The sequence below is a fragment of the Henckelia pumila genome, chromosome 2 (assembly GCF_033568475.1).
Source record: "Henckelia pumila isolate YLH828 chromosome 2, ASM3356847v2, whole genome shotgun sequence".
Lineage (NCBI taxonomy): Eukaryota > Viridiplantae > Streptophyta > Magnoliopsida > Lamiales > Gesneriaceae > Henckelia > Henckelia pumila.
This window is the reverse complement of record NC_133121.1, coordinates 173,849,299-173,873,083: the sequence shown is the minus strand read 5'-3', so window position 1 is coordinate 173,873,083 and position 23,785 is coordinate 173,849,299. Positions and strand designations below refer to the sequence as shown.

Genomic DNA, 23,785 nt, shown 5'->3' with positions numbered 1-23,785 from the left:
GGGGAGTTTTCAGCGTGCTCTTGGTACCACTTTGAGTTTGAGCACAGCGTATCATCCAGAGACTGATGGACAATCGGAGAGGACTATCCGTACTCTCGAGGACATGCTTCGAGCTACCGTAATGGATTTTGGCCCATCATTTGCCATTGGTGGAGTTCGCTTATAACAATAGCTATCATAGCAGCATTGGCATGGCACCATTTGAGGCTCTTTATGGACGTCGTTGTCATACACCTTTGTTTTGGGACGAGGTTGGTGAGCGGCAGGTGGAGGGTCCTCAGATGATTCAGCAGATGACTGATGCAGTAGAATTGATCCGATGCAGGATTAAGGCATCCCAGGATCGACAGGCTAGCTACGCGAACACTCACCGCAGGCCACTTCATTTTGAAGAAGGAGAGTATGTATTCTTGCGTGTATCACCTTTTCGGAAGGTGATGAGGTTCGGTCTCAAGGGTAAGTTGTCACCAAGATTTATTGGTCCTTTCGAGATTCTCGAGAAAGTTGAATACGTGGCTTATCGTCTAGCCTTGCCACCAAATCTTTCGGAGATCCACGATGTGTTCCACGTGTTCTTGTTGAGGCAGTATGTGGCGGACGAGTCTCATATTTTGCATCCGACCGAGGTAAAGGTAGATCGGGATCTATCGTATGTGGAGAAACCACTGCGGATTCTTGACAATAAGGACAAGGTACTTCGTAACAAGCGAATACCATTGGTTATGGTACAGTGGCAACGCAGAGGTACAGAGGAAGCTACTTGGGAGTTGGAGAGTCGGATGTTAGCCGAGCACCCCGAGTTGTTTTAAGATTTTGTATTCTGTTGTATCGAATGTATATTGTTCAGTTGTAATAAGAGCATTGATTTTGCGTACTATGTTTTTCTTAAGATGTAATTTTGAGGACGAAATTTCTTAAGTGAGGGAGAATGTAGTAACCCGCAATTAATCAAGGTAATTAAGGTAATTAAGTACTAAATTATGCCTAAATAGTCCAAGATAAATCGGACGGTCCGAAGAGGAGTTCGGACGGTTCGAAGTGGATCGGAAGCTCCGTGCCAAGATCGGAGACTCTGATCGAGATCGGAAGCTCCGTCGGCTAGATCGGAAGCTCCGATCTGGACCAGGGCACACGTCATCGTTTACGTCAGCAAGGTGACATCATGGCTGGCATAATATTGAGCGATCGGACGCTCCGAAGGTGCGATCGGAGGTTCCGATCGAGTTCGAACGGTCCGAACCGGGTTCGGAGGTTCCGATCGGCGTCTATAAATAAGGGGTCCGAGCCCTCATTCTGTGCACCAATTTCCCTCCTCTCCTCTGGTTTTCGAACCTTCTTACTTAGATCTACGGAGTTCTAGGCATCCTATTGGGAATCCGGAAGTTGCCTAGCGATCCCGGCGTCGTAGCGGAGGTGTGCCTAAGTTTTGAGGCGATTCTACACCAGCGGGCTGACGACGGACGAAGGTATAATTTGGCTTCCTAAAAATATTTAGGAGTATGAAATAGCTTAGTTAAGGCTTTTAGAGCGTTTATAGTGATGCATGGACTTTTGCATGTGTAGACGCAGTAGAGCAGACCTGTAGGCTTTGGACCTAGACGGGTGTGCTAGGAGTTGACCTGCAGTGTTAGAGGTACGTAAGTACTGACCAAGATAGCCGGCATGATATTTATACATATGTGTGTGATGCATGATGTATGTGCTATATTGGCTATGTTTTACTGTTTTTAGCACATGCATATGTTTTTACGGAGACTGCATCGGGATGATGTGAGTCATGAAAGTTTCCATCAGTCGAGGCGATTCTTCCTGAGGATTCGTGTCTTGGGAATATACGAGTACCACGCGGAGTCGCTCTCTTGCCCGGTACTGTGTATTCCAGGCGCCATGAGTAAAGTGATTTAACCCTGATTTTTAAAGTCATGTGCATGCTCATATTTGTATTTATATCATTGCTTCCGTATTGAGCGTAGTCGCTCACGCCCTTTATGTTTCGTGTTTTGGGACACCTTGTGGTGAGTCAGGTCTGAGGCTAGACGGTCCCGGTGGTTCCCAGCAGGGTTGAGGTTGCTACCGTGCAGAGGTAGTTTGTTAGGGATTCTGATACCCTAATTTCGATTTGGTTGTATAAAAAATTATACACTGTTTCTATCGTCGGTTGTATTCTGCCGATTGAATTTGTTGTACTTTGGAATTATCCGCTATTTAACGCTTTAATTATTGTTGCTTGCGCTAATCACTCTGATTAGGTAGTGGATCCGGGTAGGGTCGCTACATGAACACAGTCCACAACTCTGGGTATAACTCACCACAGTGCCCTGATGAAATCCTTCATCACTTGGCAACATCTTAACAAGATCAAATCAGATCAACTGGTCTAGGAAAACTGCCTAGAACAAGGTCATACAATAAACCGGTATGACTAATGCCCCTGATGAAAAACACATCATCTCTGACACTAACTCAAAGTCAAAACAACTCACAAGATCATTCTAGAAGTACTCTTGAAACTAGTCATCTGGAAATATGTATAACTCTAACCCGATTATAAAATTCCTTCAAGTTCATGTAGTTGAATACTGGTCAACTAAAACACTTGAATAAAATCAAGAAAATTCCAAAGATAAAAATACTAAAACCACTAATCCAGGTTATGTACAATCCGTATTACAATCTCCTATAATAAAAACAAACAACTATTTCCCATATCAACTACACTGATACAAATGTCTAAAATCATTATTACACATGTGATTAAAATACTTACAACTGAAATAATATTTACAACAATTCACAATACAGTATAAAAATCCAAATACATGCGAAAATCTTACATTCCGTCTAAGATACTCTATACAACTCAAATTTCGTTCACATCTTAGTGTCTACTAATCTTGAACGTGCAGTTTCCTCATCTGCCTACTCCAAGAATCAATACAATCATGGTGGCAGAACCTCTCCGCACAAGCTCTAAGTACAACAATCTCTCCAACGACTAGCGGAAAATCTTTAGAGATGCCTTCCCAGGTCAAAGCTGGATGGACAACCGCATCCCAAGTGCTCCAACCAATCTTCTGCCACTGTCTCTGGAATCTGATACTCGATCCTAATCTGTGATCTACACAAGTCGAATCTCTGATGATAACCCTGGCGATGATGATCTGGAGGATTCCTGATTACCTCGTTTATTCCAAATTTCATCGTTTCTCTTTCATCAATTACAGTCATCTCTACAAGGATAACCCAAAAATTTCAGTAATATGTCCCAAAAATAATATTGCATTCTCTGATACCATAAGTGTAGCGACCCTACCAGAATCACCTACTAATCAGAAACTAATTAATCATGCATTAACCATAATCAAAGAAATCAGCAAAACTAAAACAAATACTGGACCGACAGAATACAACCTGCAAATAAAAAACCCAAAACTGAAATAGTACAACCCAATTGAATATTTGTTTAATAATAACAACCTAACAGCTAACCCTGCAATCATGCCCTGGTCACTGACTAATCCCAAGTCTCAAGGTAGAAAACACCTGCAACTGCTCTGTAGAATGTGGTGTCCAAGAAACACAGAAAAACAACATGGACGTGAGGGAACTACACTTAGAATGCAAGCCTGGGTAAACATACAAACATGATGCATGCAAATAATGACTGGGTATCCATATCTGGGATATACAAATCGAAATCCGCTCAGACTAGCGCCTAGGACATGAGTTGTGACCTCGGGCCCAAACTCAACCCTAACCCGATTACTTTTTTCGGGTTAGCTTATGGGTCAACCCGATTCGACCCAAACCCAAAACCCCCAACCCTAACTCGATATTTTTTAGGTCGACTCGTTTCAGGTTGGTGGATTGGGTTGAGTTTTGACTCCCTTATCATCTATATATATATAAAAACAGAATAGTCTTCCAAAAAAAAAATAACTACCAATTTTCCCGCCTAAAAATCAATACTAAAAATAGTAAGATAATTAAGGATAGAAAAATAATAAATTATTATGAAAAATAATAATTACTGACAATTATTTGACACATATTCCAAAACAAAGATGAATAAATGTCTTCTTAAATTTTGCGCATAGATGTTCAAACTATTTATTTTTAAATAATAATAATAATAACAGAGTTTAAATAATATATAAATTAAATTTTATAATTTAATATGAATTAAATAATTCAAATATTCTTATGTTAAAAAATCTATTAATAATATATAAAAGCACATTTTTTTGCCAAATTTGAAAAGTTCTCGCCGAAAAATTCTGATAAAAATGGAAACATCAGTTTTAGAGTGTATATTATTTTACTAATATATAATGTATTAAATAAGCTGACAACTTGATAGACAACTAGACAAAAGCCCACATTTCAAGAATTGATAATTAGATTGTCATCCATAAATAACCACAACTAATTACCACGCTTATGAGATTAAAAATACAAATCTGACAAAAACTCACAATTCTAGAATCCATAAAAAAATATGCTAATTAGATGTTATCGAGGACATAAATACAACATTTTAGTCTTTTGCTCAGTTTTATTATAATTTGAATTCAAATGTAGAATTCGAAAAGATTGAAATTAAATACTTTCCCGCCCAAAAAGTGCTATAAATAATCCAGCAATGTACAATTCATTACGCTTAAGTCAGATTTCATCTCTCAAATCTCAAATCCCATCACCAAAATGCTTTCACAGTTTAGCACTATCAGTCAACTGGATCTTCTCAATACACATTGGGCCCTCAATTATTGTGGAGAAACTTTTGAAAGTCAGGTGTATGTTATTTCTCTAAAATATGTCATGACTTTATATTTTGTATACTGCATATAAGATCCTATAATAATGCAGAAACATGACTTTTTTCCAAAAATAATTGCTGATATTGGAGACACAAAGGAGATAAATGCAAAAGTTTAAAACAATTATTATTATATAATAATATTATAATATTATATAAAAGCACATATATATTTCCCTAATATTTAAGTACGTATATATAAATATAATAATAATAATATTTAAAAGTCCTATATTTTGTATTTATTATATTAATTAATTAATAAGTTAAAGCAAATATATATTTATTTATTTATTTAAGTACAAAAATAATTATATTTTGAATACTTGTAAAAACATCATTAAAAATAATCATACTTTCAATAAGTATTTACTAATTACTGGAATTGCGTCATTACTGGAATTGCGTCAATCGAAACATGTCTGTTTCATGAATTATTTATAGTACTAAAACCATTAATTTTTTTTAGACTTTAAATAACTAAAAGCAGAGAAAAAAGTAAAAAAACACAACCCTCTGCCTATTGTATTTACACAACCCAACCATATTTGCAAAACCAAAGCAAAATTTCAGAACCAATCATATTTACACCACCCCAAGAATATTTATACAACGTAATAATTTAGATAATATTCAAAAGTAATAAATTTTGTATTTGTTCCATTACTTATTAACATTAATTAATATTATATAAAAGCACATATATATTTTCCTAATATTTAAATTGTGTCAATCGAAACATGTCTGTTTGATAAATTATTTATAATAAAACCATTAATTTTCTTTAGACTTCCAATAACTAAAAGCAGAGGCCAACAATATTTGCAAAACCAAAGCAAAATTTCAGAACCTAAGCATATTTACACCACCCAATAATATTTTATCCAACAAATGCTCAAAAAATATTCAAATCTACTTTATATCGTAATAAATATTTGCTACAAATAATGAACCAACCAATAATTATGAATTGTAGTTGCATAAGAATTTTAAAAAATGCCACGAAAGTTCTAAGTTCACATCTAAATGACAACGGAAATCGATCCAACAAAATTAAATAAATTTCACTGTTTTCCAGATCTTATGGATAAGATATTTTTTAAAAAAATATCGAGATTATTCCATATACAAACGTTTAAATACTACAAAAAATTTAATATAAAAACTTATCAATTCTTACAAAACACCATAAATACCTCTACTTCTCCGTCGTAGATCTGCATGAGAAAAACAAAAACAAACGGGGGTAAAAAAAACAAGTTTATCCAACAACATAAATCTGAAAGGTCTAGGTTTAGATCTCATAGATCTGCTCGAGAACAACACAAAACAGGTAGATCTGCCTAAAAATAATAAAAACCAACAGTGACCAAAACTGATATTTGAAAAAATCGATTTCAGCAATATAAAATTGAAAGGATGTGATTTAGATCTGATAGATCTGCCCGAGAATAAAAAAAAACCGCATATATTTTTTTGAAATCGATCCAACAACAAACGTTGCGCTAAAACATTGGATCGAAAGAAAGATTGTAAACCCAAAATCGAAATAAAGAAAAACACATAAGAAGATTTGCTAACTCCCAGGAAAAATTTGGGTCTAGGCATTAAAAAAGATTGGGAAACCCATAAATCGAAAGGAACAAGTAAATAATGAAATATAGATCAAATGCTTCCTACCTGCCGACCGACTAGGGAAAAGAGATATCTTTATATGTGAACAATTAGGTCTTACTATTTGTTTGGGCTCAAATTCATAACGTCGATCGAATTTATTTTGTAGGTCTATTGGGCCATTTTTTGACATAAAATTTAACTAAATTAAAATTGGTTTTCCAAATCAATTTGCAATGTGTTTGAGATATATGACTAAATCAACATGAGTTTAAGTAATAAAATTTGATAATGGTTTAGGGTTTAGATAAAATTTTAATTAAATAAAATTTGACTATATTTTTTTAATTTGAATAATTAAAATAATATATTATATGCATTCTAATCTTTATAATGTTAATATTTAATGTTGTTGAGTAATTTAAGCACAATGATAAATAAATCAAATCGGTTCGACAAATTGGACGCTTGAGTTAATTTTATATGTGGTTCAGTGTTGGTTGAAATATATATTTTTCATATTGTTTTTTGAATTAACTGGACATCATCCAATCTAATTGTACTACTAAAATCATGTCTGTAAACACATGAAACATAATTATGTTGTTTAAAATAAAAATTCATATTTATTTTTATAAATTTCAATAATTTATTCTGATTACATAATTTGAATCTTTAAAAGATAAATTTTTGTTTCTAAATATTAAAATAATACTGATAATTATATATATATATATATATATATATATATATATAACGAATCTTGATTTGGTCAATCCACTCGAGCTCACATCTCCAAAGAGTTTGTATTACTTTTATATATTTCTTTTAATTTTTATTTTATAAAAAAAAACTAAAATAGAAATTTGGGTGGATCTATTTAGATCACTTCATGTTTTTGTGTAGAAAATTTGGATTCGACACAGGAATATCTCATGGATGTAGTTTAGTTGATTCGGTTAAAAAGATATTGTCTATAAGATCAAGATTGTCTTTTGTGATATAAAAAGTGGTATGATATCTCTAATTTAACAACTTTATATTTAATTTATTTTTATTAATTAAGTTTCTCAAATTTTGTGTATATTTATTTCATTATATCATTAATTGTATTGTTTTTGCAGCTGACATATCCAGTCCAATAATTGTAATTAATTGGTATTTTCGTGTTTTTATTGATTTATCATGAAATTTTTTTATTGTTTATTCAATTTTTTTCGAACATGCATATTCGGTTTTATAAATATTTATTTTTCCTATATTATTGTAAATTATTGGGATATAGGCGACCCAGCGTACAGTTGTGAGTTCTGTGGTGGTTTTAGTATGAATAAAGATAGCATCGAAATAACGAATCTCGAAGTCCTAAGTACTCTTTATGTTGCATGCAAGGAAAAATGCAACATCCATTTTTTAAGAAACCATCGCAAATATTGGACGCTTTATTATTTGGAGTGAGCGATAAGAGCAAACATTTTTGTGAAAACATTCGATCATACAATAACATGTTTTGTTTCAGATCTATGAGAGGAAAGATAGACTCAAGTATAAATCAATTTGTAATATTTTTATTTCTATTTTAAATATATATAGAATTTTGAATAATAATTATTTTTTAATAATATCATTCTGCACGGGTAAAATACTAGTATGAAACAATTGCATACACTATTCATATGAAATATCAAGATTGTTAAAAGCTCCATAGTTTTTTTATTTATATAATCATCTATCTCTAATGAGAAAAAATTTTCATTGTGAATTTATAACTTTGCCCTCAAATTGTGTATGGATCAAATCATAAAAAATAACTAAAATTATTATTATTTTTAAATACTGATGAGACACTATACACATCAGCGCTGCAAAGGTGTCATATTAGCGTCACATCGAAAATGACTAAAATTTTTTTGAAAAAAAAAAAAACAAAAACAAAAAAAATAGATTAAAATTGAAATATGATAACATAGAATATCAAAATTAAAAATAGAGAAACTTATAGAATCAAAAAGCAATCATTCCTAAAATAAATGTCAAAATGTAATCCACATTTATCTAAATAAATTGTTTGGGAGACTTGGGAAAAAATCCCTATACACAAACACAACTTGAAGTTCAGTCCCTAAGTAAGAATTATTTGTTCTGCACTCCCTCATACATCTAAACTCTTTTTCCTCCCTCCCTAATTTATTATTTTAATAATTTTTCTATTTTAATTTATTTTATATCTATTACTGATAATATAATACTGTTTCCCTTAAATATTATTTTATTTTCTCTTTGTTTATCTTTCCTCTCCCTTCCTCTTTCACGATTCAATTCCCCTCCTTTTTCACGGCTGAAGACAAAAATCCCTACTCCAAATCATCCACCGGCCGACTTGACCAACGAACGGCTAAGTTGGATCCATGAGATTGTCTTTGCGTCGCTTCAAACTCAGGATAGCTTTGGCCCCGTCTCTCCTCCTGCCTCCAGTTCTATCTGATCCCTAATTGGCACCGTAGCTCGTCACCGCCTCCTTAGTCACTCGCCATTAATCTATTTCAACCCGGTTTGCTCTATTTCTGAATTTTTATGTTGTTATGTGCTTGTGTTCTTATTAATTTGTAAAGTAGGATTTGGATTGCAAGTTGGTGTAGAAAATTGAAATATAGGGTTATGATTGGCATTTGAGATATCGATTATTGAGACTAATCATTTTAGGGCGAGGGACATACTCTCATATTGTTCTAATTTTTTTTTTTTTTTTTGGAATGGTTGGCAATGTGGTAACGAGTGGGGAATGATTATTCGGTTGATTGTAGAGCTTATTTGGCGTCTTGCGAATTTGGTGTTATTTAATGGTAGTTAATATGATATCTATATGCATTCTATGCTTAGGCTGTGGGTTTTTTTAATTGTAAATATTTGTTGGCTCATTGCAATGTTTCAATAAAATTGCTAGGTTGGTTGTTCAGTAATGTGAAATTTTTTTACAGTTCAAACTTGATTTATCAATGATTTTTTTGGAGAAAATTATGTATATACAGTTCAAACTAAAAAATATTCTCTTTGGTTTAATATTATTTTTCTGCTTTGTTATCGTAAAAGTTGTTTATCATACTTATGGCATGCTGTTTTATTGTTTATCAGACTGATTGCAACATGACGGTACAAGGTCACACGTTGCTGCAACCATCCTAAATGACGAATATGGGTTAATGAAAATGGATTCAGGGAAATGACAATGGAGTGGAAAATTAGTTTTGGTGTATTTTGTACTAAATTTTGATCGGATGTATAACTGTTTTGATGAAGTTGGTATTGTATTTTGGTAAAATAAATGTGTAATTTCCATTTATTTAATCACTAATATTTTTCGGTTGATTAGATATGGTTGTTAACACTTATAATTGATTGCATAATACTTTTATACAAAATTTGACAAAAAATGATACTTACATAACCAATGTTATACTACATTTACCTGTTATTGTACCAAAAGTCAATACAATTGGTACTAAATTTCTGACCTAGCACCAAAATATTATACCAAGTAAAACCAATTTTATACTACACTTGTCTACTAATGTACTACGAGTTAGTACAGCTAGTACTATATTTTTTAATACACACCAACACCACCATGGTAAAAAGTATGAAAGATATACCAAATTTAACATAACATTATACCACAATAAGTCTCTATCATACTTCATTTTCCATCTATTATACTACTGGTCAATATAATCGATACCGCGTTTCTGACAACGAACCAACACCACCATGGTAAACATGTATGAAAGATGTACCAAATTTAACATAAACTCATACCGTAAATAATCTCTATTATACTTCCTTTTTTCATCTATTGTACTACTAATTAATATAACTAGTACTACGTTTCTGAACACAAACCAACACCACTATGGTAAACATGTTGGAAGATGTACCAAATTTAAAAACATATAATACCGTAAATAGCCTATATTATACCTCATTTTTCATATATTGTACTACTGGACAATATAACTAGTGATGCGTTTCTAACCGCACACCAACACCACCATGGTAAATATGTATAGAACTTGTACCAAATTTAACATAAACTCATATCGTAAATAGTCTATATTATACTTCAATTTCCATTTATTGTACTACTGATCGATATAACTAGTACCGAGTTTCTTACCACGAGCCAACACCACCATGGTAAACATGTAAGGATGATGTACCAAATTTAACAATACATAATACTTCAAATAGCCTTTATTATACCTCATTTTCCATATATTGTACTACCGGATAATATAACCAGTACTGCGTTTCTGACCACGCACCCACACCACCATGGTAAACATGTATAGAAGATGTACCAAATTTAACAACACATCATACTACAAATAGCCTCTATTATACCACATTTTCCATATATTATACTACTAGGCTCTAAAACCAGTACTTCATTTCTGATCGCGCACAACACCACCATGGTAAACATGTATGGAAGATGTACCAAATGTAACAAACCATCATACTGCAAATAGTCTCCATTATACTTCATTTTCGATCTATTGTGCTACTGGTCAATATAACTGGTACTGCGTCTGATCACACACCTACATCACCATTGATGTTACAAAATCAGGTCATTGGATGCATACATAAGGTTGTTTTAACCATAGATGTTACAAACATATACAATGGATACATATACATGTGTTTGTTAATCACCACACATGCTACCAAATTAGATATTAGAATGCATAAATATGTGATAATCATTATTGATGCTACAAAATTAGATAGCATACATGGTGATTAATAAACACACGTATATGTATCCATTGTATATATTTGTAACATCTATGGTTAAAACAACCTTATGTATGCATCCAATGTCCTAATTTTGTAACATCAATGGTTATTAACACATGTTTACACATCAAAGGTCTAATTTTGTAGCATAAATTATGATTATCACATGGTTATGCATTCTAATGTTTAATTTAGTATCATATATAGTGATTAACAAACACATGTATATGTATCCATTGTATATGTTTGTAACATCTATGGTTAAAACAACCTTATGTATGCATCTAATGTCCTAATTTTGTAACATATATCAATGATGATTAACACATGTTTACATATCAAATGTCTAATTTTGTAGCATCAATTATGATTATCACATGTTTATAAATTTTAATGTCTAATTTGGTAGCATATATGGTGATTAACAATTACATGTATATGTTTGTAACATCTATGGTTAAAGCAACATTATGTATGCATCTAATGTCTTAATTTTGTAACATCAATGGTGATGTTGGTGCGTGGTCAGACGCAGTACCGGTCATATTGACCAGTAGTATAATATATGGAAAATGAAGTATAATAGAGAATATTTGCGGTATGATGTTATGTTAAATTTGGTACATCTTTCATACATGTTTACCAAGGTGGTTTTGGTGTGCGGTCAAAAACGCAGTACCGGTTATATTTCCTAGTAGTACAATATACGGCACATGAGGTACAATAAAGGATATTTGAGGTATTATGTGTTATTAAATGTGGTACATCATTCATACATGTTTACCATGGTGATATTGATGCGTAGTCAGAGACGCAGTACCAGTTATATTAAACAGTAGTACAGTAGATGGAAATTGAATTATAATAGAGATTATTTGCAGTATGATGATTTGTTAAATTTGGTACATCTTTCATACATGTTTACCTCTAGTGGTGTTGGTGTGCGGTAAAAAACGCAGTACCGGTTATATTGCCCAGTAGTACAACGTCACATGAGGTATAATAGAGGATATTTGCGGTATCATGTGTTATTAAATGTGGTACATCTTTCATACATATTTACCATGGTGGTGTTGGTGCGTGCTCAGAAACGCAGTACTGGTTATATTTCACAGTGGTACAACATATGGAAAATGAGGTATAATAGAGGCTATTTGCGGTATTATATGTTATTAAATTTGGTACATCTTTCATACGTTTTTACCATGTGTTGGTTTGTGGTCAGAAACGCAGTACAAGTTATGTTGACCAGTAGTACAATAGATGGAAAAAAGAAGTATAATAGAGTCTATATGCGGTATGATGTTATGTTAAATTTGGTATATATTCCTTACATGTTTACCATGGTGGTGTTGGTGCGTGATCAGAATCCAGTATCGGTTATATTTATCAGTAGTACATTAGCTGGAAAATGAAGTATAATACGGTCTTATTGTGATATAAAGTTATGTTAAATTTGGTACATCTTCCATATTTTTTTTACCATGGTGGTATTGGTGTGTATTAAAAAACTCAGTATCAGTTGTATTAACTCGTAGTACATTAGTAGAAAAGTGTAGTATAAAATTGGTTTTACTTGGTATAATATTTTGGTGCTAGGTCAGAAACTTAATACCGGTTGTATTGACTCGTGGTACATTAACAGGTAAATGTAGTATAATATTGGTTATATGAAGTATCATTTCTTGTCAAATTTTGTATAAAAGTGCGAGACAATCAATTTATAAGTGCTCAACCATATCTAGTCAACCGACATATTATCGATTCAATAAATGTAAATTACACATCCATTCTAACAAAATACAGTACCAACTTCATCAAAACAGTTATCCATCCGATCAAAATACAGTACAAAATACACCAAAAATAATTGTACACTCCATTCTCATTTCCCTGAATCCATTTTCATCAACCCATATTCGTCATTTAAGATGGTTGCAGCAATGTATGCCCTTGTACCATCTATGTTACAATCAGTCTAATAATTCATTGTAAAAGGGTCATCACGAGCATAACACTCCGCACATAGGCAAGTAAACATACCACAATCAGGATTATTCCCTTGGTCTCTACACTTTGGGAATCCCACATTACAATTGAAAAACAAAGGTACACTCTCATACAACCATGCCTGCATTGAAAGATTATTAGGTTAAGTAATGAACAAGAAGAAAATGTTAGACGACCAATGTATTAAAAACAATACATACTAACCATCAACCCCATTAAAAAACCATATAGGTACTTCTTTCGTTCTAATTTACCTTGCCCATCACGGATATGGGCAGCCATTTGCTCGCAAAGGAATCGGTACGCAACATCACCTCACAAGTAATCAAAGAAATGATCCAAATCATCAAGATATGACATAAATAGTGGATTATAATAATTGCCTACCAGAAAAATCACACAATTGAATAAATATAAGATATCATCGCAAAGTCCTCAACATATCTTTTTATCCTTACGTGCTAGTTCAAGAAGTTTCACATGAATGCTTGACCAGATCACCTTGCTTATATTATCACCAAAATAACGATTTACAAAGGAAGATTCCATTTTCAAATCGTTATTCACTGGTTGTCCAACATATTTTAGCCCAATCACAATGGAAAACTCTGACGACTTATAAGGAACCGTTACACTACCATCGCCAAATTTGAAGGACAAAGAACTGAACATCAAACCTTTTCAACACTGCCTCAACAATTAAAAGTACATAAAATAAAATTTCAGTGTATGTAGGTAGTGTAAAATATTATTTTATGACATGGGTACTGAACATAAATCTAAGTTTTTGATTGAGTATTTATATCCAATTTACCATATAATTAAACTACCATAAATCAACAATAAAAAGACACAAATATTGTTAAAGTGTGAAGAAACATGAAGAACAAAATAGAAATATGACTAAAACTCACTACACTGCTTTCCTATTGGCCTTTTAACAAAATCTCTCTAAATTCACATTGGCAGAGAGTGAAGAACAGATACAACAATATTTTATTTTATTGATTTAGAAAAATGAATTAGTGTACAGATGGATAAGTACACAGACTTATATATTTTTGCACCCTAACCATGTAACTTTAGCAGCTTAAGAAAAATCATAGAGTATCTAATGAAAAAGTGGCTTCTATACAATATATCCAACATATCAAGCACAAATAACAGAAAATTTTTAAGTGTTTTGAAAATTTTAGCAGCAATTATATTTCAATTCTTGTTCACCAATGCCCTGCATATAGCCTAGAAATCTGAAATTACACTAGTGTTTGCAAGAGAATTCAATAAAAATCCGAATAGGTTATCAAATTCAACCGGATATCTCATAATAAACAAAACAAAAATATGCAACTGAAATTGGAAAAAAAAAAAAAAAAAATCTCCCTTCACACCAACAAAAATCAACATGAACCTAACACAAATTGAATAATCTACCAAAAATAAACAAGAAATCGACAATAAGTTCAACTTGTGTTGCTATGGCTTGTCCCTCGTCACCATCTGAAATTTATTTGGCTCGTCCCTCTTCAAAACCCTCGTCCATCGTCGTTGCCTGTGGATGATTGATTCCAATTCAACCGCGAGGTTTCTTGTGTGAGAATGAGGCGTGAGTTTAGAAGGAGTTGATCAATATGAGAGAAGATCGGATGAGTGAGTTTTCTCACCTGAGAAGAAGAGGTCGTGAGTTCAGAAGCGGAGAAGGCGGCAGCCGTGTGAGTTTTCTGAGAGAAGAAGAGAACATGCGTAGAAAAAAAAATTAGTGTTAATAATTTTAGGAAAATAAATTAAGAGTAAAATAGTTAAATATGTGAAATAAGGAGTGAAAAATAAATTTTTGGTGTATTAGGAAATGCAGAATAAGATTCTATGACACAGGGACTGATCTTAAAGTGATGTTTGTGATTGGGTATTTATCACCAATTAACCGAAATTTAAAACTCAAACAAAAGACCTTATAAACTATTAGAAATTTAATAGATCTTAAAAAAATAAAACAAATAGGTTATTTGAAATTCTAGTAATTACTTATTAATGTGAGCAAAATTCAAATTCAAATTTTATTTTATATTATATCTTATATATAACGATATATTAAAAAAAAAAAAAACAGAGTTCACAAGTTCCCCGTGAAAGAAAGAAAAGATGTGTAGCGGCAGTGACCGGGAAGAGACTCTAGTGGAGGCGGCGTTGAGAGTGTTGAACACAGAGGACCCATTTGAGAAAGCAAGCCTCGGTGCTGAAGTTGCCAACAAATGGCTTCAAGGAATTATTACCTGCCCATTTGATGAATTCCTCGATCTTCCCGTACCTGATAGACCCGCCCGACTCGCCAATGTAAGACATCAAACCACATCCCGCCCAAATGCTCGATGAAATGCTTCTGAGACTATGACGTATGTAGGTTAAATTGGTGTCACCCAGTGAGATGCCAAAGCTGGGAAAAGCTGGGAGTTTGCAAAGTAGACAGGCGATTGTGCATAGTCTTGTGCATACTGAAAGCTGGGCTATTGACTTGTCTTGGGTACGTATGTATGCTTTTCTTCACTCTTCACTCGTTTGTTTTCATTTTATTTCCTGTAATTTTACTGTAGTTGTGAAATCAATGGAGCTATGTTGTTGATTTATTCTGGAATATTTAAGAGGTGTTTGGATTGAGTACTTTGATTAACATGCGCGGTGGTATCTGTTTCAGCTTACTCGAAATAGATGTAGATTTACAGATATGCATTTGATGCAACCACAACAGAGGCAGGGTTGTTATATACTTATATATGCACACGTCTACTATAGGGAAAGGGTACCATGTAAACTGAAATATAAGCCTGTCTCGAGGGTTAATCAGCTTAAATAGTGTCCAATTCTACTAATCAGGCCTGGATACTGCGTCTCAGAGCTTCGGTTGTTGGATGATTTTGACCTTGAAAGTTCCATGTGACGTACAAAGAAAAATCAAAACGATCTGCATACTCAGAAAAGGGTATCTGAAACCATCAATATATCAATCATAAAGACTTTATAAGATTTCGAGTGTGCTACCAGAATTGAGGATTTTTCATAAATTTCTGTTTTATGCACATTTCGATTATGCTTGGTCTTGTCTGCAGTCACTAGTATTGGTGCCACATTATCCGTTCAAGGTGTTCTGTGAGGGTAATAGTTTACTATTATGTCATAATGTTTATGTGACATAAGAATTAATATGTGTGGCATATTGTATGACCGAGAATATCTTACTTATAATTATGGATTTTATACTGTAAACGCATCTAGTCATAAACTGAGCAAATCATAATTTGGAATTAGATTATTCTGTTAGTGCTAGTAGCAAATACTTCCGTTTATCTACATGGCATCCCTTGTGACGTGTAATCGAAATGTAAAATTAGTTAGCAATCTGATTTAATATTCGGAGTTCCATATACCATCACTTGTGACATTTAATATTGTTTTGATGATTTCACGATAAACGTTGTTGATTTACTGGAATATTTAAGAGGTGTTTGGATTGAGTACTTTGATTAACTTGCACAGTGGTATCTGTTTAAGCTTTCTCGAAATAAATGTAGGTTTACAGATATGCATTCGCAACCACCACAGAGTCAGGGTTGTTATATATACACATGTCTGCTATAGGGAAAGGGTACCGTGTAAACTGAAATATAAGCTTGTCTCGAGGGTTAATCAGCTGACATAGTGTCCAAATCTACTAATCAGGGCTGGATATTGCGTCTCAGAGCCTCAGTTGTTGGATTATTTTGACCTTGAAAGTTCCATGTAACGTACAAAGAAAAATCAAAATGATCTGCATACTCTGAAAAGGGTATCTGAAACCATCAATATATCAATCATAAAGATTTTATAATATCTCGAATGTGTTACCAGAATAGAGTATTTTTCATAAATTTCTGTTTTATGCACATTTGACTATGTGTGGTCTTCTCTGCAGTCACAGGTATTGGTGCCACATTATCCGTTCAAGGTGTTTTGTGAGAGTAATAGTTAACTATTATGTCACAAGGTTTATGTGACATAAGAATTAATGTGGCGCATATTGATTTAATACTGTAAAAGACATCTAGTCATAAACTGAGCAAATCATAATTTGGAATTAGATTATTCTGTTAGTGCTAGTAGCAAATACTTCCGTTTATCTACGTGGCATACCTTGTGACGTATATTCGATATGTAAAATTAGTTAGCCATCTGATTTAATATTTTGAGTTCCATATACCATCACTTGTGACATTTACTATTGTTTTGATGGTTTCACGATACGAACGTTGTTGGTACACGAGAACAGATTGGGAGTAAAATTGGCATTCGCAACCTTGCTCCATTCCTCATGATTGGCACGCCATGGGAATAGGAATGATCATTTCTATTTGGAATGCCTATTCCCATGCTCATGGGATTTAGAATTCCATTCCTCAGCATGTGGGATTATTTGTTACCATTTATTTCTTTTATATATTACCTTTCTCAAGGTAATCCTCAACCTAAGCATTAGATATCGTCTTCTTTTTCATGTTAACAACAACAACAACAACAACAACAAACATTGTAATAATAAATGTAAATATTAATAAAGAACAATTACGATAATAAATGTTTATGGTAATGATAAAAAATCATAATCAAAAGAATAATTGTAATGACCACAATTAATTAATAGTAATCTTAACAATAATAAAAAATATCAATAATAATAAATAATCATAAAACCATAATTATTATTATATTATCCATCATCATTTAACAATAATCATAATTACAATGATGATGATGATAAATAAAATATAACAATAATATTCATTTAATTCTAATAATTATATGTAACTTCTTGAATAATCGTTATTTTAATTTTAGAAAAGGGTGATTCAATCATTAAAAATAATTTTATTTTGTCATTCTTTATCTTAAATTACCAATCAATTTTTGTATTCCATTTTTTTTTCATGATACCATTCATTTGGAAATGAAATATTTCCACCATTCCGTTCACATCCTCATTTCATTCAAAAAGTTGATTTCATTCCCACTTTATTCCATTATTTTGTAGTAATCGTGGTCATAATGTCTTGTATCTCATGGCAATTATAATGCTTCATTAAGTATTTTGAATTGTGGTTCATGTATCAAAGATGCAGTTTATGAATCACAAATGTACGACGCCAGTATGGGACCTCAAGCCCTCATCTCAAATATAGTGCTAGTTAATTAATTTTAAATAAGTTCTCTTATAATCAGTTGGAATTGATGGTTGGATATCGAAACAAAAAAATTGCATTTTTGTTTGTAAAAAAAACAATTAAATATTATCAAGTTTTAACTTTACAGACGTGAAAGTCTGAAATAAACTATATTGGGTGCTCAATGTTTTAGGTGACCGCTGATAGAAAATAAGTTTCTTCCATGAATATTTATGTGGTCGATCATTTTCATAGACAACTGGTATATCATTTTATTGCTTAATAAGTTAATATTCTTGAGTTTATTTTATTTTATATTTGCACTTGCAAAAATATGAGAGGGAAATCAGTTATATACTTGTGTATTTGTTAAATGATACATATTTTTATAGCAAGGAACAAAAAATATTTCCCCAACAAAATAACGAAATTACACCATCCTATCAAATCAATAAATCGATATTAATGATTGACTAAATCAAATAGGAGTTTTATCTTAATCTGTACTCCCCTTAAGCTTGACTATAAATACTGACGAGCCCAAGCTCATCAAAAAGAAATTCATTAGTTTGTTGATTTGTTCTGATATTCCTTTTGTAAGTAAATCAACCAGCTGATGAGAATTAGGAGGCGGAAACAAAAGTTTCAAATATGAAAAACTGGGATGACCAAGTATATAATTCCATAACATTATTTCCGTCATACCAGAAACGGAAGTTCAAGCAACATTAGACACTCGAGTTTGGAGACCTTCTGATGGAGGAATCTCAAGGAGGAGAGTCCACTGTGAGTTCTATCACTGCCAATCATCTTTCACGATAGTGGGTCCTAAAATCGACACGATAAAGGAACAAAGTTAGTGTCACGTGCTTGTGTGATGGATGATGTAGTGGGTTTGTTTGCGTTATTTTCCAGTATTTGTTATTTCTTGTTCGATTTTCTTCCGAGATGACCTATTGTAATATATTGAAATGAGGCTCAATAAATGAGAGAACCTCCAATCTCTTCACATGAATTTTGATTGTCTTTTATTTATTTTCCATAAGCTTCTTAAACATACAAATAGTCTTGCATAATCAACTAATAAATTAACTGCCTACTCCCATATAAACTGCTGAACACAAACTTTGCATATATCACGTGGTTTATTCTAATTTTAATTACAACACATAAAGGAAACAATTAATTATAAACCAAGTTCCTAATTCTTGTGCTTGAAATGGCCGTGAGTATAATGTTTGTATACATGCCTTTGGACTTTGAATCTGGGTTAAGCACGCATTCTCGTTCATCAAAGTTGGTAACCCAATGATTATCGTGTGCGAACTTACTAACATATATTAGGTTGCACTTCAGGGAAGGGAATATGGAAGACGTATTTTATTATCTTGAGATAGACCAATATAGCAGTACCAGCAATTGGAGTCATGAAACCATTAGCAATTTTAACATTAGTGTGATTTGAACAAGGAGTGTAATTGTAGTATAAAGTATAAACTAGAATTTCCTGTCATATGGTTGGAGGCCCTGAAATCAACAATTCAAGAGCCAATAGAATGAGAACTGAGGGCTGACGAAAGATACCAGATTGGGTCATGGAATAAGATCCGGCAGTAGTTCTTGAGAGATTGAGAGGCCTGAAGAATGAGATGGTGGTATTGTTCAATCCACTCAATTGTTCCTTTGTGAAGTAGTCATGCCCGTATTTCTTGGATGATCTTGGGTGGATTGGGCTTGGTAGTCATGCGTATCAATCTTTTTATGAGGCTGCCAGTTCGCTATTTTGCCACCCAGCGTTTGCCTTAAATATGGCCTGGATGTTTACGGTGTTCTCACAAAGGCCTTTTGTTGGGACCTTGAGAAGGTGTCTTTGTTGATACCAGCATGGAGACATCATGGGAAAATGGTGTGGGGCTCTTAACACATACTCTTTATTAACATGCAATTTTATAGGGTTAACTATTTAAAAATTTCCTTTAACGTGAGCCCAAAATCATTTATTGGTTTTAATCTCAATACTAAATAGTTTAATGTCAAGTTGAAAATTATCAAATAAGAAACATTCCCACACATAACTGAATCAAAATAAATATACACAAACATTTCAGACTTACCGTACATGTCCCACCCCAGTATAAATATGAATATGTATTAGGATCAACACTAACAAAATAATCTCGAGTGTGGTTCTTTCCAGAAGTAAACTCTGGCATTCTGGCCTCCTATCAGTTCCACATGCTTGACCCATTTCCCAGTTCGTCTCAAATGTTTTTGACGTTCCTGGTTTAATCCTACACGTTTCAAAAATTTGTCCAAGTTGATCTTCCATCAATTTAACGGATAAACTTAACTGGGAAAGACTCGGTTCAATCCCAAATGTTTGACCCTTTCTTGATTTGGTCAAATATTTTGGTGTATTCGGTTCAGTTCTAAACGTTTACAAATTTTGACTGAGTTGATCCGTCCATGAATTTAATTGTTAAAACTAACGGTAGACATGACGTGTCAGTCATGTCCCTAAAATCCCCAAAATCGTCTCCACTTGCTGTTTTATCTGCTCTACTTGCTGTTTTATTCCTCGATAGCCTTGCAACCCCTATTTTAGGACTTACCGTTAGTTTTAACTTTTAAATTTACGGGGGCATGTATGCATATATTTCCAAATGCAAATGACCACTGTCTTAGGTAATCATACTAGTCCTTGATACGTTTTTGTTCCCTCATTAGCTTCACAATTATTATACTTGTATGTGTTCTGTATAGGATATAATTGCTCGGTTTGGTAGGCAAGAGTCTATGCCAAAAGATTTTTTCACTGATTTTGTGAAAGTGGCACAAGACGAAGGTCGACACTTTATCCTGCTCGCAGCACGACTCAAGGAACTCGGATCTTTCTATGGAGCATTGCCAGCTCATGATGGTCTGTGGGATTCAGCTATTGCCACTTCAAATGATTTCCTAGCACGCTTAGCAGTTGAACATTGTGTCCATGAGGTATCCTTAGCTAACTCTTATTATAAAGAATAATATTGGAGAAAATGTGGTGCCGTTTCAATATTGCTTCTACAAAATATTGTCAGGCTAGAGGGCTTGATGTGCTGCCAACAACTATATCTCGTTTCCGGAAAGGAGGAGACGAAAAAACCGCTGATTTATTGGAGAAAATAGTTTATCCAGAAGAGATAACACACTGTGGTGCTGGAGTCAAGTGGTTTAGGTATGTATGTTCGAGATCTATGAATCTATTGATGTGTTCCAACAAAGATGAACTTTTGAGGGACATGGAAGATGAAGTGATTCAGAAATTTCATGCGACTGTCAAGGATTTCTTCAGGGGGCCACTCAAGCCACCTTTCAATGAGCCAGCAAGAAGAGCTGCTGGATTTGCACCTCAATGGTATGAACCTCTTGCTGTCAAAACCATCTCCACAGACTCAAACTCATAAGTTTTCCTAAATTTGTTGCCTTTATTTATTTGTCCTAAAACCCTCCAAGAAATTGCCTAATATTTCTTTCTACCCCCAAAATTGTAGAAGAAGAGGTTGGTTTCATTTTTTGCAGTGGAAAACGTACTTTTTCTTTTTTCAAATAAAAACCTGCAAGTGTATCTGTTCAAAACAGAAATGGTCCTCAATTATTTCTTTAGTACGAGTTGATTTGTTATTTGTGTATAGCTGTGTTGAGTAATTGGGTGTGTGCCTCCCGCCGAAAATAATGGAGCTTGGGTCGTCAACCTAAGATTTTGTTCCATGTATAGGGGTGTATGCACTGGAACTCTAATGGTTGGTAGCAACAGAAGCCAACTGTTGATCGCTATCTATTTATTGTTCTAACGCTAATTGAGAATCAATTTGAAGTGAGCTAAATACTCCAGATCTGAGTCTTGAAATGTATGAGAAAATTCAAGTAGCTCTAGACAAATGATCCAACATATCTAGAAAATATCTGACGCCGACAATAAATTGAGTACCTGAATCAGCAGAATTCGGTGATCCTCAAAAGCAGAAGATATGAAGTCGAGTGATCTCCTGCTCCAATGTGTCCAATGTGTCTCCTGAAAAAGTCGAGATCCAATGTTCGATCTCCTCTGCGTTGTCACCTGCTTCACGATTAGAGGCCTCGAGTGATAACCATTCGACACTCAAGTCAGCGATGTGCTCCGCGAATAACAGAAATAGAGGGTTTTCGGAAATGAAAATCAATTACCTTAAAATGAGAGAATTTCTCGGTATTTATAGGCAAAATTGAGCTAAATTGCAAATTAACCATTCTAAGATTTAAAAATACAAATTAACCCTTCAGGGTTTAAAAATTAAGAATTGGTCTTTTTAAAATGCGAGTCTTACAAATTGAACTACTTATTTTATTTATATATTTAATTATATTATAATATGCTCATACCCAACAATATCTTAACCATTATGATAAAACATCCATTTGAAGCAATTAAAGAGAGAGCAGGGGTCGTACTCGTGGAGCTGCTAAAAAAAACAAAAAGTTTGGATTCATCGAGTTGGAAAGAGAAAAATCGAATTCTTGGGTCGGGAGAGGATCCTATGCTAAATTAAAAATTATATAATATTTTCAAATAATAATGTTATAAATTAAAAAATATAATATAAATGATATACGATGTATAATTTTCGATACGATGCACCACTCATGTTCAGTGCCTTACATGAAACATGGAAAAAAGAAGGCAACAAAGCCAAAATAAATAAATAAATTTTGAACCAATATTTTGAATCGAAAAAGAAAATTGAATTGAATATACAATGCCCACTAATGATGTGTCACTATTCTATTGGACCTACAATTTATCACATTTTTATCACATCCAATAGAATAATGTCACATCATTGGTGGGTATGGTAGGTGGGCACCTGAAAGAAACTATATATATATATAGAGTTTTGCTATGCTGCCCACCAACTGTGACAACCTCTGTGTCCACCATGTGCAATAACTTAGTGTTTTATATATGGTGGGCACAAAGGTTGACACGGTTGGTGGGCAGCATAGCAAAACTTTATATATATATATATATATATAAATATATATGTATAGTATATAATAATATAAATAACACAAGAATTTAAATCAAGAATTTATATATATATATATATATAAATATATATGTATAGTATATAATAATATAAATAACACAAGAATTTAAATCAAGAATTTATAACAAACATTTGAATCAAAATAATTTCTTCAATTTTCTTGATGAAACATTTTACGATCCAATGAAAGGGATTAAGAGGGAAACAATTATTTGGGGAAAGTGATTGAAAGTGAGGAGTATGAAAAGATTGCAGATAAGAGGATATGATTTTTCTCTCTCCAAATAAGC

The 23,785-nt window shown here is 33.1% G+C and overlaps 1 protein-coding gene and 1 long non-coding RNA gene across 2 annotated transcripts; one reads left to right on the top strand and one right to left on the bottom strand.

Annotated features, from left to right (window-relative positions):
- Nucleotides 1-2,624: 2,624 nt before the first annotated feature.
- Nucleotides 2,625-6,537, bottom strand: LOC140880950 (uncharacterized). Its single transcript, XR_012149765.1, has 2 exons — nucleotides 3,478-6,537; nucleotides 2,625-3,230 (listed from the first exon to the last, which is right to left on the bottom strand). It is a non-coding gene; the product is annotated as an uncharacterized lncRNA (long non-coding RNA).
- Nucleotides 6,538-15,358: 8,821 nt separating this feature from the next.
- Nucleotides 15,359-22,306, top strand: LOC140883679 (uncharacterized). The gene is made up of 4 exons (XM_073290238.1): nucleotides 15,359-15,574; nucleotides 15,642-15,761; nucleotides 21,193-21,423; nucleotides 21,510-22,306. The coding sequence occupies exons 1-4, from the start codon at nucleotides 15,383-15,385 to the stop codon at nucleotides 21,873-21,875; spliced, it is 909 nt and encodes a 302-aa protein (XP_073146339.1). The 5' UTR covers nucleotides 15,359-15,382; the 3' UTR covers nucleotides 21,876-22,306.
- The last annotated feature ends 1,479 nt before the right edge of the window (nucleotides 22,307-23,785 follow it).